At 51.0% G+C, this 16,265-nt stretch overlaps 4 protein-coding genes across 4 annotated transcripts; 3 read left to right on the forward strand and 1 right to left on the reverse strand.

Annotated features, from left to right (window-relative positions):
• Positions 1 to 986: 986 nt before the first annotated feature.
• V2A60_002590 (alpha-L-arabinofuranosidase B) lies at positions 987 to 2,501 on the forward strand (the record flags this gene model as incomplete). The annotated part of the gene is made up of 1 exon (XM_083253939.1): positions 987 to 2,501. One exon carries the CDS (start codon positions 987 to 989, stop codon positions 2,499 to 2,501), a length of 1,515 nt encoding a protein of 504 aa, XP_083110065.1.
• A 1,391-nt stretch (positions 2,502 to 3,892) lies between these two features.
• V2A60_002591 (uncharacterized protein) lies at positions 3,893 to 4,231 on the reverse strand (the record flags this gene model as incomplete). Its single annotated transcript, XM_083253940.1, has 1 exon — positions 3,893 to 4,231. One exon carries the CDS (start codon positions 4,229 to 4,231, stop codon positions 3,893 to 3,895), a length of 339 nt encoding a protein of 112 aa, XP_083110066.1.
• Positions 4,232 to 5,620: 1,389 nt separating this feature from the next.
• Positions 5,621 to 7,238, forward strand: V2A60_002592 (uncharacterized protein; the record flags this gene model as incomplete). Its single annotated transcript, XM_083253941.1, has 3 exons — positions 5,621 to 5,769; positions 5,827 to 6,600; positions 7,232 to 7,238. The coding sequence occupies 3 exons, from the start codon at positions 5,621 to 5,623 to the stop codon at positions 7,236 to 7,238; spliced, it is 930 nt and encodes a 309-aa protein (XP_083110067.1).
• A 1,979-nt stretch (positions 7,239 to 9,217) lies between these two features.
• On the forward strand, positions 9,218 to 10,822 carry V2A60_002593 (mitogen-activated protein kinase; the record flags this gene model as incomplete). The annotated part of the gene is made up of 5 exons (XM_083253942.1): positions 9,218 to 9,330; positions 9,428 to 9,560; positions 9,659 to 9,725; positions 9,797 to 10,111; positions 10,206 to 10,822. 5 exons carry the CDS (start codon positions 9,218 to 9,220, stop codon positions 10,820 to 10,822), a joined length of 1,245 nt encoding a protein of 414 aa, XP_083110068.1.
• Between the last annotated feature and the right edge of the window lie 5,443 nt (positions 10,823 to 16,265).

Consider the following 16,265-nt stretch of genomic DNA (forward strand, 5'->3'; position numbering starts at 1 on the left):
ATGAAAGGCAGGCGAAGGGACTGTGGGTGAACAAGGCCATGACTTGGGTCGCGTTTTCTTGGCCTCATTCGAGTCATTTAATTAAGCGACCTGAATTTTGTACCCAACGGCCTTGTAATTTTCTTGTCATTATCACCGGGGGCCACTCAAAGCTGGTCGGGTGCATGAAGCCAAAGCGATTGGTTTGCTGTGCAACGGCACCTCCAATCGTTCAATGCAGAAGTAGTTAGTTAGTGGATTTGCAACCAGTGACCTGCTGCACCAGTGCTGGTGGGTTGCTTTCAAGTAAGTAATGCAATGCTGGTTGGTGGCGGCTTGATGTTTCGACAGTAGTGCGGGTGAGCCAAGTTCATTCCGTGGATCGCGAAGACTGGTATCAAACAAATCATGCGGTGAGCGACTCAAAGGAACATCGCCACGGTCGCATTTCAACCGCAAGGTGGGCAGACGTCCTGTAAGCATTGTCTTGCCTAGCGTGGTGGAAAGCAGCTCCGGCCCCGAGATACGGCCGTTGATGGCCCCTCATGCGTACACTTTCCTGCGCGACCTGTCAGACATTTACCTACTAGAGGGGTATAGGATCAGAGCTAGCATCATGGACGATTGATACCTTCCCTATTGGGTCTACCCACTGCGATGCGGGGAGCTCCAAGGGCCCGCATGACGACGATGCCGGCACATAATCGCCGGCGCTTTGCCCTGTAACCTGGCTTCACGACTGCTTGCCTAGCTTCCGTCCGAGCATGGTGCTTTCGGGGCCAACATCATCTGGCAAACCCGTGACCTGCGCAAGTGAAATAAAAAAAGAAATAAAATAAAAGGAAAATAGGCGCTATTTGACTTGGTCCATGTAGGCGAGAACCAGCCAGTACAGTATATATATATATAAGGACCAACCCATCTGGCTGGGTACATCCTAGGACCTGTTTCTGGCTTATTAGCCGATAGTATTCAGTCGGAGATTTTGCGTATTCACAGAGCCCAATATGCCCACCACCCTGAGCCTTGCTGTACTGACTGTTGCCGTTTCCTCCGGCCTGCTGGTCAATGCTGGCCCTTGCGACATCTACGCGGATGGTGGCACTCCCTGCGTCGCTGCCCACAGCACTACCCGCGCATTGTACAGCCACTACTCCGGATCGTTGTACCAGATCAAGCGCGGATCCGACAGTGCGAGGAGAGACATTGTCCCTTTAGCTGCCGGCGGTGTGGCCGACAGTGCGAGCCAAGACGAGTTCTGCGCCGGTACCACCTGTCTCATCACAATCATCTACGACCAGTCTGGCCATGGCAACGACCTGACCCAAGCCCCGCCCGGTGGTGCGGCTCGCGGACCGGAACCCGGTGGTTACGACTACCTCGCAAGCGCCGTCGGCGCACCCGTCACCCTCAACGGCCACAAGGCGTACGGCGTCTTCATCTCCCCCTTTACTGGCTACCGCAACGACCAGCCCAACGGCACCGCGACCGGCGACGCCCCCGAGGGCATGTATGCCGTCTTTGACGGCACCCACTACAACACGGCTTGCTGCTTCGATTATGGCAATGCCGAGCGGGACAACACTGACCCCAACAACGGTGCTATGGAGGCCATCTACTTCGGAACTGGAGATGGTTCCGGCCGTGGCACCGGCTCGGGTACCGGACCGTGGATCATGGCGGATCTTGAAAACGGCCTGTTCTCTGGAAAAGATCATATTAACAATCCCGCCAACCCCACCATTAGCTCACGCTTCGTCACCGCCGTTGTCAAAGGCGAGCCCAACCACTGGGCTATTCGTGGAGGCGATGGGGCACAGGGGCCTCTGTCCACCTTTTATAACGGCGAGCGCCCGGATGGAGGATACTTTCCCATGGACAAGAAGGGTGCCATTCTGCTCGGTGTAGGAGGTGATAACAGCAACGGTGCCCAGGGCACGTTTTATGAGGGCGTCATGACCACTGGATACCCAACCGACGACGCCGAGAACAAGGTCCAGGCTGACATTGTGGCGGCCAAGTATGCCCCAACGACCCTCAACAGTGGCCCTGCAATCCATGTGGGATCGCTAATCTCTCTTCGCGTCACCACCCCGTGCTGTTCCGATCGCTATATTGTGCATGATGGTGCCACCGTCGATACAGAAGTGGTCAATTCTTCCAGCGACAACGGCCTCAAGCAACGCGCGAGCTGGCACGTTCGCACCGGCCTCGGCAACAGCGGCTGCTACTCGTTCGAGTCCGTTGACGCCCCCGGGCACTTTATCCGCCATTCCAACTACCAGCTCATGCTCGATCCGAATGACAATTCCAAAATCTTTCACGAGGATGCCACCTTCTGCTCCGAGGCTGGTCTCAACGGACAGGGCAACTCGATTCGCTCCTGGAGCTATCCCGCCCGATACTGGCGCCATTACCGATCGGTGGGCTATATTGCGAGCAACGGTGGACCCCACGACTTTGACAGCCCGAATGTGTTCAACGACGACGTGAGCTTCATCATTACCAATAGTTTTGCTTAACTACATAGATGTAATCGAATAGCTGAGCGGTTTGACTGACGCTACCAAGTGACAAATAGAAAAAGATTACCACAATGTTACTTAGCAGTTGTAAATTGACCTTGACGGCCAGGGTAGGCACCTTTTCCGTCAAATATGATGAATGTGGAATGGTCCTCGGCGGGCGGGACAGAAAACTTGCGATGCTAGCTACAGTCCAGGGACCCGAAATCCCAATGGCTCCGGTAATTTGGGCTCATGCGATACTTCTGATGATAAAACTAGGGTTAGGAGTATTCTCAAAGAGAGCCGCCCAGTTTTTCGTCACTCATGATAGCACCAATGGTCGTCACTACAATCGCTGTCGAAGGTGTATGGTTCCGGCGGTTGCAAGTGCAGATAGTAGCTCCTCGAATCGGCGGGGGAACTTGAATTGGTACTGGTAGCTAGCACTCAACCTCCAGTGACAGGGAGGGGTTCTAGCGCTTACCCTGGCTTCAAAGCGGATTCTCAAATGGGTCACAAATTCACAATCCACGCGGACTTCTCCAGAAGTCTCAATGACGATGTGGTGTCGAAGAGGAGTGCCAGATGCCTAATCGCAATGAAGTTTGAAGACTGGGCAACTCCAGACTGAAGGTCATTGCATCTTCACAGAGAGAGGAGAATTTTCTTTTTTTTATAAAAAAAAGAAAAAGCTGAGCAGAGCTGCAGCCAAGCTACACGATAGCGTCCAACGTGATGCTGATAGTCACTTCGAGGGCTGTGTAATATATCGGAAGTAAAGGATGCCAAAGGCGTACACGTAGCCCCCATTCGCCCCTCATTAGCATGTGAAATGTACACTGTAGCAGACTCCGACTCATTAGTGACTGGGCTGAACAAACAGCATGAACAGAAGGGGTCAACTGACGAAATTCGAACTTGGCCACGCTCGACAATCCCGAGACCTGGTTCAATGCGCCCTCTAGTACCTCCAACTTTACCTGTGGGGAGCATTTTACCAGCGTGACCGTGATGCATCTTTTGAGCATCTGACCTCTTACTTCCAGTACAAAGACGAAAGCCACAAATTAGAGCATGCGCTGTGCGTTGCCTGATGTGGCTCTCTGCACTTTTCTGCCATTTCATCTGTGATATATCATGTTCAAAATCTCTACACGTCGCCGCACCAGCCTATGTGCAGGAGTTCTTTTGAAGGTAAAGCGATGAGTTTATTGACCTGTGTAATGAACTGCACTATTTATACACCATGCAGAGTCTTTATGTGGTAGCATAGTCACGGTGCCAGTCTAGAACTTCCAGTTCATCTGTCCATCATGATCCCATAGTGACTGATTTCAACCAAGATAACTCTCCCTGTTTTCGGTCTTGACCTGGTACCTGGTCGCTAAAGCAAGCCGATGGATTGCTTACTGGTTGGGCCAGCAGCCGCGCCAGGACTTGGTAACGACCTCGATGGCGTTGTTAATCTGCCAGGCAAGTCCCGCCGTGGTCGAAAAGTCGGCTTGCCACCAGCCGTCATTGTCGGTCTTCCAGCACTGCCAGTTGTGGACAGTGAGGCCCTTTCCTCGGATGTTGTCGAGGAAGCACTGGCCGTAGCGGTCCTCGCAATAACCCTTGAACTGGATGGAGTAGCGTTTGAGGCCGCCGTCTCCCCAGCTGCCATTGCACTTCCAGTCATCGGCGAGGACAGTGGGAGAGCTCGCGGCGGCGAGCAGGGCTGTGGTGGAAATAATGGAGAACTTCATTTTGAAAGGAGATGATGAGGAAGAATTGTGCCTTGTCAAGTATTGAGGCAGATGTGATGGTGCTGATGGTTAGAGAAAGAGAAATCCAGAGGAGAGCAGGAATTCAGCGGCCTTATATAGTTTGAGGATTTCCGTAAGCTTCAGTAACATTGGGTAGTTATACATCAAGGTACAAGCAGTTTTATGTCGCACAAGGTGATAAAAATCACTTGTACAATCGTAAAGTACGGTGTTCTTGGTACCAACAAAAGCTGAAAACAGGGGGCTGCAAAGTAAAATGTACAATGATATACACTTATTGGGAGCAAGATGAAGGTGTAGCTTCGACAACACACAGTCATGCAAGTGCCACAGCCTGCAGAGCGAGCCTTGCCAACCAAGACATACTGGCAATTACCCGATTAGGATGACATTTTGCAGTGTATGCCTAGTCAAATCCCCCAAAATTAACTCGTTTATTAGGGAAGATCTCCGAAGATCTGTGGAGCTCCGCCGGGTGTATGACTGGTGGCACCGGCCAAGGCTCGTCTTCTCTCAGATAATCCGGATCATTGCCAAAAAATAGAGTCCAAACTCAACACAAGGCTCGCGATCTTGTCAGCACCACTGCGACAGTCATGTGGGACTTTGCGACTCGGTAACAGTACATTGCACGCTGTCGCATATTGCCTTCTCATTCGCCAGTTGGGGGATGGACACTGGAGATGGATTTGCAGATCGCTTTTATGTTATGGATGACTACTCGGCGAATGTGAGTGAACATTGTTAAGCCTGCCTCTTGATCCTAGCGTGAGTGCACATATGAAAGGTCAGTCCCCGTTGAACTGATACGTAGCCACCAACCAACCAACCAACCAATACTCTAATAAGTGGTCAACTAGTTAGCCTATTAGTTAGTTGACTTCGCCCCCTAATTGTTCGAGGCTATTATGAGACCAGCACCCCACCTCTATAACAAACTGACCACTTAAATTGACGAGGCTGTGCAGATTCGTCAGCGACGACCCCTACTGGGTCTCCAAGACTGCCCAAGACGCTGACGCTATTGCCGAAACTTTTCCCATGTCATCAGTTACTTGTACATCCTCGTCGAATTGACTCGGGCGAATCGACATTCGCAGCTGATAGCGCAGCGTTATTTCGATCCGATGCATCATGCTTCCACCGGCAGCCGTATGGCTGTGGCTGCTGGGCAGCCTCTTACTCTATTTCCCCGGTCCGGCCAATGGCCAACTGTCGCAGGACGATGCCTGGGTTAGAAAATATCGGTGCGACGGGCGCTCCTGGACGAACATAACCTTGGGTACCACACCCTTCTGGGTTAATTATTTACGCGGCCGACTCGACACTGTCAACGCTTCGACGGAATTCTCCGTATCAGTATCAATCATGTACGACACAGCATTGTTCAGCTGCGAGGAGCTAGACCTCGCAACTCTCGAGAAATCACTGGGGTTCAAGGTTCTGGGGAAAACCACAGGGCGGGTTATGCGCTTCAATAGCACATGCCCATTGCCAATGATACCCAATCTCAAACCGTGCGTCACCTCCCATCTCGACAACGACTGCGATTCCTGCTTACAAATTTGACCCAGGCCTGAAGGCATTCGCTTCATGACGTTTGATGTCCACTACCAGCTGGAGCAGGCCCACAAGCTCCAGACTCTTGCGGCGGAGTACCAGTTCCAGACGACGGACAAGCAAGTGCTCGATTGCGCCGCCGTAAAAATAACACCATACATTGGCAACTTGTACGCATTTGTGTTCAACCTTGTTCCCGCCGGAGTCATGGCTCTCGTGGGAGCGGCGGCTTGGCAAACCCATGCTGCCGAACTGGGCACCGACCATCTGATGGACTTTTCTTCCGCCCTGGCCGGCCACCAGAACCCTATCCTGGAGACTGTGATGGACGTGGGTGTCTACCTGCGATATCTGCAGTTTGTGTTTCTCTCGTCGTCGCTCTCCCTCGACTACCCCGGCTTCCTGCCCCCGATCGTCAGCAATGTCGCCTGGTCCTCGCTCATGTTCTGGAGAGGCCCGTACGATGGCGGCCGGACATGGGTTGGGGTCGATCAAGGGATGTACGTCAGCAATTCGACATTCGGAATGGACTACATGGTCCGGATGCTTGGGTTTCCTCGCATTGAGGACTTTATGTTTGATGCATTCCTCAACCTCGCCATCCTCATGGGCGGATTGCTCGCTGCTTTTTGCGTTGCCGACATGCTTCTGTCGAAGTGGAACTCACGTCCATCGACATTGAGAAGCACCCAGACTCGAACAATGGCGTATATGAGTGTGACGATCTGCTTGTCACTCTTCAGCATGCCGCTCCTGGCATATATGAGCAATGACTTGATGCTCATGGGGTACCTACCCAACTATCGTGTCAGTTTGATCGCCCTGACAATGTTGATTCTCGTCTATGTTCACTATGTTATCACACGGCCCTTTCTCTTTCAACGTCGTCCAACGGCACTTGCGGATGAAATTTCGCCTATATCCACGCACAACACTCACTTTCAAAGAGCATTGCAGTCTATATCGTCATATATACCCCACTTTATGCCTCTTCTTCAAGCAATTATTGTTGGTGCTTTGCAGGGCTCGGGTCATGTGCAAGCGATTGTTCTCCTCGCTGCTGAGGCTTCTATCCTTCTACACACGTCCATCTACAGAAACACGCCGTTCAGGTTCTCTAGGTTCGAAACAGCATTTCTTTGTGTATTTCGTCTCATAGCTTGCTTTTTACTTATTCCCATTGTGCTCTTCATGGACGAGACGGTGAAGCAGTGGATTGGATATGTCTTACTTTGTCTACATGGCATTGTCATCATTCCCGCCTTCGTTGTCATGTCCATTAGGAGGTTATATCTTGCCTCTCAGAAAGGTCGCTACAAGAACAGGCCAGCCCCGGGCCGTCATGTCGGACACCCCGATACTCAACCGGTGATTAATGCCCGACTGACCACGCTTCTACCGCGTTACTAACATACACAGGGCATAAACATCGACGATTTAAATTCAAGTTTCATGAGGCATCATGGCACATACGAAAGACTGAATGAGTCAAATAAATCGTCCAAGTCTTCAAACGTTAATAAGCTACGGCCACAAGTCGTCTCACCGGGCGTAGCTGCTAGCCTTGGTGGGCGAACACGGCGCGGCTCTCACTTATTAGCAGGGCCATCAGCGACCCGAGACAGTCAGGATAACGGCCAAACACGTGATTTCTATCGGAAACCACGAACTCGACCCAGTCATTCAGCAACGTGGCATAGCTCATCAACTCTGAGTCATAGCTCCTGTTCAAGCGGACGCGATGGGCCATCCTCAGCAGCACACTCACTTGGTTCGGGATCTGAGCAAGACATTTCTCTGCCAGGCTCATCAACGCAATACTTATCACATGCAAATAATGATCAACCTGAAAGCTCACCAAAGGTTGACTACTCTTTCAGGGAGGCGGATCTCTTCTACGGCGTAGTTCCTGATGAGGCTTCTACACGAGATACACCAGACTCAGCCGGCGCCTGCAACACATCATCTGAGCCCGCAGCAACATCAGAAACAGGGACTGGGGCGGAATCAAGAAATCAAACGCAATGGTGGCGTCCCAAATTTTCCACAACCTGGACCAGGAAGTTTCCTTTGCTAGTGCAGCCTGCGCCGAAAGAAGAAGGATTTCAGGTCGTCCGGCCCGGTAACGCCGCATTTCGAATGGCCAGGATGAAACAAGCGCAGGCTCAAGCGCAGGCGATGCACTCTGATCATGGAGAAGGCCAGGACAGCCACGCGCCGAGTGATACATTGTCTAGCGATGGCGTCTCGGACGAGAGTGTGTCTCGTGATACACGGTGAAAGAAAAAAGATAAAAGGGTGACCGCCCATTTAAGCCGCCAAATATACCCCAAAGACTCTCTTGGCCCAGATCTGAGCTACCAGGAGCGGTCGTAATGATGGCGTAATGGACGCAGGTGTAGAGAACATCTCTGTAAGATTATATAAATAATGAAGACACATACTGTGCTGCTTGACTGGGCTTGTGGCTGGCATTGGTGGCTTGAAGCAATTTGCTGTGAGCGCTCTCCTCACCTACTCATAGCAGCAGATGAAGGCATCAGTTTAAAGTGACCTGTCGCGAACCCAACGCCGAATCGGAGATGTCAGGATGCATTGTACACTGGGTCTTGTTAATCTCGGTTTCTCCAAGGCCGTACGTTTGGAGGTTTCAATCCTGTCTTCTTCCAAAACCAGCCGCAGATTCGAAAATTTGAGAAAAACAGCAAGATCAGCTGCAACAAAGATAAAAAAAAAAGCCTTTGTGAGCCATTTGCAAAGCTTTGGGATTATGTCAAATTGAGGATCTGCTGCCAGCGCAACTTGTATAGATGGCAGCACCTTGCTGAGAACAGCGAGTACGATGACAGACTATGTCAAGACCAATAAGCGGGATCAAGTATAATAGACCCCATGCGCTGTAGATCTCTAGCTTTCAACGCCATAGGCTTTAGGCTTGATGTGCTAGCTATCTTTGCCCTGTTTTGGTATCGTGTAACTAGCAGAAGCGACATAATTAAACCGGGGTTTTCTTTTTTTGAAAGCACTTGTTAAGGCTCCTTGGAGCAACAGCTCCGCTTGCGTATAGAGCAACTGTACTTAATATCTACCTAATTTATTACTAGACCAGAGCGACATTCATAGCCTGACGCCGGCGCGGACCCCGCTAGCCAGCCTTGCAAAAGTACCTCCTCACTCGTCCCCTCACTCCATCGCAGGCTGTCCTTGAAGCCTCGGCTGTAATCTTTCTGTTTGTTTCTTGTGTATATACATATCTGACCTTTATCTCATCGAAACCAGCCTCGCGGGACATTTCTCACGAATTGGAGTGTAGAGTCCTTACTTGCCTCTCCTGTAAAGTCATCCCGACCCGGTCGTAAACCGCACCGCCCGACCTCTCCGTGGCCCGACGCTTGGTGAGCCAGCATGGCCGAGTTACAGGACCGCAGGGTGTTCAAGGTGTTCAGCCAGGACTTTATCGTCGAAGACCGATACACCGTGACGAAAGAGCTTGGCCAGGGAGCATACGGCATTGTTTGGTAAGCTCACCAGCTCATTCATGTTCACGTATCCCTTGAAGCACCACGCACCTGGAATGATGTCCCGACTAAACTAACTCGGCGACTTCCCGCACAGCGCCGCCGTTGATAATACGAGCAATGAGGGCGTCGCCATCAAAAAGATTACTAATATATTCAGCAAAAAGATTCTGGCCAAGCGGGCTTTGCGTGAGATTAAGTTATTGCAGCATTTCAGGGGACATCGAAACGTAATGGTTCCCTCGCTCTGAGCTCACCCCCGCCTGACGGCATCACCGGGATCCTGCGAGGGCAAGCCATGTTAACAACTATACTGAGAATATTCTAGATCACTTGTCTGTATGACATGGACATCCCGCGACCGAATCATTTCAACGAAGCTTATCTCTATGAAGGTACGGACGGACGCGTCAACCTTTTGGGTCGTCGTACTCTGTGATGAGCTGACAAAACAATCTCGAGACAGAGTTGATGGAGACTGACCTGGCAGCCATCATTCGTTCTGGTCAGCCTCTCACCGATTCGCATTTCCAGTCTTTCGTCTACCAGATCATGTGCGGGTTAAAATATATCCATTCGGCCAATGTGCTTCATCGAGACTTGAAGCCCGGCAACTTGCTTGTCAACGCGGACTGCGAGCTAAAGATAGCCGATTTCGGCCTGGCACGAGGTTTCTCAATCGACCCAGAAGAGAATGCTGGCTACATGACAGAGTACGTCGCGACAAGATGGTATCGCGCGCCCGAGATCATGCTCAGTTTCCAGAGCTACACCAAAGCTAGTAGGTCGCTTTCTTGGGGGGGCCACCAATCGACGCACCCACCTTTGCGCGCTGCGCGACTCCTGCTACAAAGTGGCTAATTGGTTCAACGCAGTTGACGTTTGGTCTGTCGGGTGTATCCTTGCAGAGCTCATTGGGGGCCAGCCGTTCTTCAAGGGCCGTGACTACGTCGACCAGCTGAACCAGATCCTGCACATCCTCGGGACCCCCGACGAGGAAACCCTGTGCCGTATAGGCTCGCCCCGAGCCCAGGAATATGTGCGCAACTTGCCCTTCATGCCGAGAAAGCCCTTTCCCTCGCTATTTCCCAACGCCAACCCCGACGCCAACAACCTGCTCGACGCGATGCTCACCTTTGACCCGTCCCGTCGCATCACGGTCGAGGCTGTGCTCGAGCACCCCTACCTCCACATCTGGCACGACGCGTCGGACGAGCCCGAGTGTCCGGTGACGTTTGACTTTGCGTTCGAGGCCGTTGACGAGATTGGCGACATGCGCCACATGATCCTTGACGAGGTTTCGCGCTTCCGCCAGCTTGTCAGAACCGTTGCAGGCGCAGACAACCAGCGCAATCCGGCCCGACAGGATCAGCCCGGCCAGGTGCCGATTCCCCCGAGCGGCATTCCGGAGCACTGGAAAACTGAGGAGCCGCGGCCGCAAGAGTATACTCACAGCACGAGTGCCTTGGAAGCCGATCTCGGTGGCAGATGACTGATCTGACAGTCTTCCCCAGGCATTGTCACCTATAGCCTGAATGTACTCATAATAATGCTCGAGTAACCCCGAAAACGCTGCCATCAGCCTTCTGTGGTAAATCTGTCTATCTGCATAACCGTCTTTCGGCATAGAAACGTAGCAGAGGCAAACGGTTCGGGGGAGAGGAGGGGGGGGGAGGTCGTGCTACGCTACAGAAAGTCCACGTTTAAACGACTTGGCGAGTCTCCCGTACACCCATTAGAGAGTTACTCGTCGCGTATTTGACAATGTGTGGGCATTCATGTTAATTAGGTCATACAAGAACTGTCATTTTCCGTGGAAACAGTCTTTTCTGCTTGAGAGCTCTTTGGAGAGAGATGGCCAGTACCGTAATAGACAAGGAGATGCAGAAATGAGGCATCAATATAGCATCTAGAAATTCAAAACTCTGGCCGTAGTGAACACTTTGCAGAGCGACGAGTAGAACAGATGAAGTAGCCCTATCAGTAACTGATCGATACGAGTTTTGTCGTCATTATTCTAAGACCTAGAGTGAAGACATGACTGGCCACGAGGCTCTAATGTGTGTTAAAAAAGACCCAGGCCATAAAATAATGAACAAACATAGGCAGTTTCAATTTCTCACTAATGGCACGATGCGACCGTAGAGAGTAGCGAGTCCTGCGCTTGCCGAAGCAGCAGCGCGCAGCCCAATCGCAGCGCTGGCCGCCATGGTGAGTCTATCCTTTGTTATTTTTGATAGATTACGCAGGTATACTGGCCGTCATATAAAGCTGAAGATGCTGTGTGCGAGCATCGCTCCTTTTAATGCCGAATTAGTGTTAATACAGGCTGGAAGGACGTAATGATCTGCTCACGGCAGCGAACGCCATTCAGGTTCGCAATTGTACGCATATTTCCAGCTTCCGGTCCCCGCGTGTAGCATTAGCTGTATTGCGTAGGTTCCACAAACTAACAAGGAAGAGAAAGGTCCAAGGACCAAGCTTTGCAGTCTCGACCTTGCTGTGCTATTTGTATTGGAGTCTGACACGTCCCGGCAGACGCAGTGCCGCCCGCCGTTGGCCACTTATGAACACCCATTTACCATTGTCTTGTCCACGCCCGTTAGCGACTTGAGTACCAGATCTCGTATCTATTTTTATTCATGTTTAACCAAAGAGATCAAACAAGTCTGTGACTTCAAAGCTCGGGAGCACCTCCTGGGCAGCCCTGGGCAGCCCTGGGGCATCCGCAGTTCATCTCCTGCACTTTGATTGGAACACAGGACTGTTGCATATGAGTTGGCAGCGAAAGCCGTTCGGGCGGCTGAATTTAATGCCGCAGGTCACTGCAGGTAAACAATCTCCGAAATTGTCGGCGTGTAAACTAATTCTTCTAAATTTCCTCGGGTCTTGGAAGAAGGTCACTCAGCACCTTCAGCTTTGTTGCCCATCTACAGCTGTCAAGACGCCCGCCCACAACTATAATGTATGTTGCTCTCTCCTCGCAGTGATCTTCTAGAAGCAAAGAAGCACTTCATAGACGGAGAAGATACTTCTGTATCTGTTTATCCTCGCGATCAATATTGTTTCGCGTTCGCTCTGGCCGGCATGCACTTGAGACCATGCCGATTGGTGTATTTGACCAATTGAGATGGCTCAGCATGTTCAAGCTGCGCGTTCTCCAGCAGCAATTTCACACGTACAGCGAGGCAATCACAAAAATGACCTGAAAATGGGAGACAATTGTACGAGCTGCTAGCCCGTCCTCCCTTGTTGACGAGATTCTGGCCGCCCGTGACGATTCATGACTGGACAAGAAGAGGAGCCTGTCAGTTAAGGTTTCTCCACAGCAGTGGTTCTTTTGATTGATCCCAGTTGCAATTTCCCTGGGTTCTATATTGCATAGACGTAATATGAAGGATCCTTGGATGGTACCTCTGCAGTGCAGTGCTGTTTGCATTTGTCTAGGGTATCGAGAACGATTGTTGAAGTGGTGTGCCTCTGCAAGTGGCGCCTGGCCTCTATTACGGTCCTGCAATACATCAGCACGCGCAGAAATGGCACCCCAAACGAGACTAGGTGCGCGTAGGCAAGCCGTCGTTGCCAATCATGTTCAGTGTTGCAAATGATATCCGTAATCGTCGCTAGAGAAGCCATCACATCAGGAATTCCCATCCCATCAGACACGGACGTATCAAGTCTTGAGTTTAATTAGGCAAATCTATCTCATATTCTACAAAAGTCCACGGCATCCGACCAAAGACAATTTTTAAGAACACAATTCTCACGATTCCATAGTGAAGATGCTTGGCTTCGCGGGGAAAATGTGCATGTGCTCCATTCGAAGCCGTCTACTGCGCTACGGACACATATGTAGTAATAAGTGTGTTGGCTTGAGCATATGTTCAGAATGTAGGTTTGTTTAGAAGCAATGCTAATTTTAATGGGAGGGCGCTAAATTTAATTCAAATGTGGTGCCTACTTTGACTCGTGATACACTGCAAATCCAGAAAAGAAAGTCGTACGACAAGTCGAAAGCCTGGAATTTCATTCGCCCCTCGCCTCGCAAGCAAGTCCACATGAGATATAATATAGGAAGAAACGGCGAGTACCATGACCCATTGTAAACGTCTATAAGCAAGGAGAGACAAATCGCTCTCTTGTATGATTTTGCGTACCCCAAAGCTATTCACCGGCGCACAGGAGCCATAGCGCGGGCAATTAACGATGGAGCGACCATGGCAGTACAGCATGCCATTGAACCGCGTGCAGGTGATTTGTTTTTCATGCAGCTTTACGCGCAGTTTAGCACTACGCGCATTTCAAAATATCTGATATGGGTGTATCAAGTTTGTCCAAGGCACCGCCGAGACAAAGCAGAGGAGTAGAACAAGCTCACGTTCCGCGCTGAACTTGTCGCTGACGCGTCTGTTGTACGCATGTGTGGCATTTTGGGAAGAAGATGGCGAAAGATTCGAGTGAGCAATCAATTCCTTCTCAAGGGCGAAAATCATTCGCATGATGTGATGCAGAACAGCTCCCAAAGAGGAATGCCGAAGAGGCCGAGTGGGTCATGATCGTTGGGTTAGGGTTGAGGTCGAGTGGACTTGTGGACTATCCAGCGACTTGGAATATAGGCGATGAACTGCTACTACATCAATCAATTTCCGCATGAAACGTCTTTGCACTGCAAATTACAACCAGACAAGATCAGAGATAGCATGCACCTCGTAGTTGCTACCGGAGTGGAAATTTGTTGCCAACTTGAGGAAGTCCGCCACATAATAAAGAAGCTATGTAGCTTACTTTTCCATTTGGACAGTCGGGCAACATTATTAGGGACCGAGTGTCTAATAACCCGGCGGAGCGCCGGTTTTATAGCTGAACCCCGGCAGGATCGGCTTCATGGCTGCTTTCCACGTAATAGCTGTCGAGCCAACTTACAAATCAAAGGTTGAAGAAAGAAATCCCTCAGTTGAATAGTTCAGAAGCGAGATTGCTACAAGCCTGCCTGAATATTGGAGTAATGTGCTTCCGTACATGGCAAAGGCACGTCTGCAATCGTATTTACAGGGGGCAGAGCCGCATTATTAGTTATAGCGTGGCTGGTACTTGAACACGCGTAATTCTCAACCCCCCCCCCCCCTAACAATTATCAATACTTGTGTTCCCAGTCATTTTTTCCGGTTTTTCCGATTGTATGCCGTCCTACTTATAGTATAGCATGAAGCGGGTCGCTCCAACGCCAGACGTCGAGCAGGCAAAGCCACGCGCCGCCTTATCTGGGTGTCGCAGCTGAAACTTCGGAACTTCCGGCGCAGAATTACCGAGCCATGACAGCAAATACACTTTACCAACGAAGGATCCTTTTTTTTCTTCCCCCCACACGTATAAAGGGCGTTGATATCGACGTGTGGTTTCCTCCCTGCACAGCCTTCAGTCTGGAGATTGAGTATGCTGGCGACACATTTTCCAAAGCCACTTGAAATAACCTTCACGGTCCCCAGAACCTAATTTTAGAGAGGGCCTCTCAAGTATAACTCGATTTTCATGCTAGTACTCTCCATGGGCGGCCTCAGGTCACTCTGATGCAGGCGCGATGCTGTCTCGGGCCCCTGGCAGACACGCAAGCCCTACCAAACTCGAGATTACCATGGCCATGAAAATTCACTCTCGCCCTTGTCTTCAGGCCAATGCCGAGATCGGCCCCTGCACAAAAAAAGCCCTTGGTCGTCTCCTCATGTGGCTCGAGTGCCCTCCGTGTAATACCTGCTCTGAAATGGCGGCAGGCTTCAAGTCCAATTTAACAAGATAAAGTGACGATTGGCTTTTGCGTAATACACGGACGGCTTCTTCGGAAGCATAATAAGTTTCCTTACTTTTTTGGCCCTGCGCTGACAGATGTGGAGGGCTGGAGCAACCTGGACGGTCTTATAGAATACACTCTCCCGGCTGCAATGGGACCAGCCACTTGGGGTCAATACTGGATGGCGTGATTAAATTTGGGCAAAAGGGTGAAGTAACGCTGAGTACTCTGGCAGCAGGATTGCGTCTATATGGGACGGTACGGAGTAGTCTCCTCATTATTGGAGCCTCCTTCTCCCGCGGACGCATCATGTAACCTTATCGCACAGAACCCCATCAAACGGCGAAGAAATATAGATGTGCTCTTGTACTGATTATGTCAACGCGTGCGTATGATCCTCTCGGGCTATGCTTGGCAAGGGATTGCCCTTGCGACCACTCGCTTTGCTCTTGACGCATCTTTTTCACGCAAGTCAAGGCTGTCGCCAACGAAGTATAATCTGGATCACGCTGCTCAATCCGGTAAAAAACTCTTGAAATTCTCTAAATCGCGCGATATGGTCCTCAAAAGGGAACGCGCGGTCTGCACTGTTTATTGTCCCAGCCAAGTCCTTGACTCCGTGGCAGCAGCACTGCCGCGCAGCTAGGTGATCGAGTCATGGACATGTTGTTGGGGGGGGGGGGGGGCGTTTCCAATATGAAGCGTTTCGTCAGCGTTCCACTGGACCGCATGCCGCACCACGTGTGGTCTGGCTCTCCACAGACTTGTTTATGTATGGTTGGCTGCCCGCGCACTGGTTAATATCAGTCGTGGGCATCGTCATGGTTGGCTGCAGCTCGGTGGAAAATCCATCTCGTCCGCCAGCAGCGTCGTCCAATGTTATCGATAAACTGCATCTTCCACAGTGTCTTGGCAGCTTCTAGAAGACTTTGCTGTAGCCTAGCTTTGCGCTGGCAATCATGGATAAGCTTAAACGGCCCATCCTCAACGATTTGTACCTGGTCTCGCCTCGCCAGAGTCCGCTGGACTTGAGATTCGGCCGTGGTTCGACTGGGCCGTGTGCAGCTAACTTTTCGACCCCCAGCCATTCCTAGTATTTTGTATTCGAACATGGTGATACTCGATGTATCGTTTCTTGAAGCTTTATCCT

Source organism: Cordyceps javanica, chromosome 2 (genome assembly GCF_051103115.1).
Source record: "Cordyceps javanica chromosome 2, complete sequence".
Classification (NCBI taxonomy): Eukaryota; Fungi; Ascomycota; class Sordariomycetes; order Hypocreales; family Cordycipitaceae; genus Cordyceps; species Cordyceps javanica.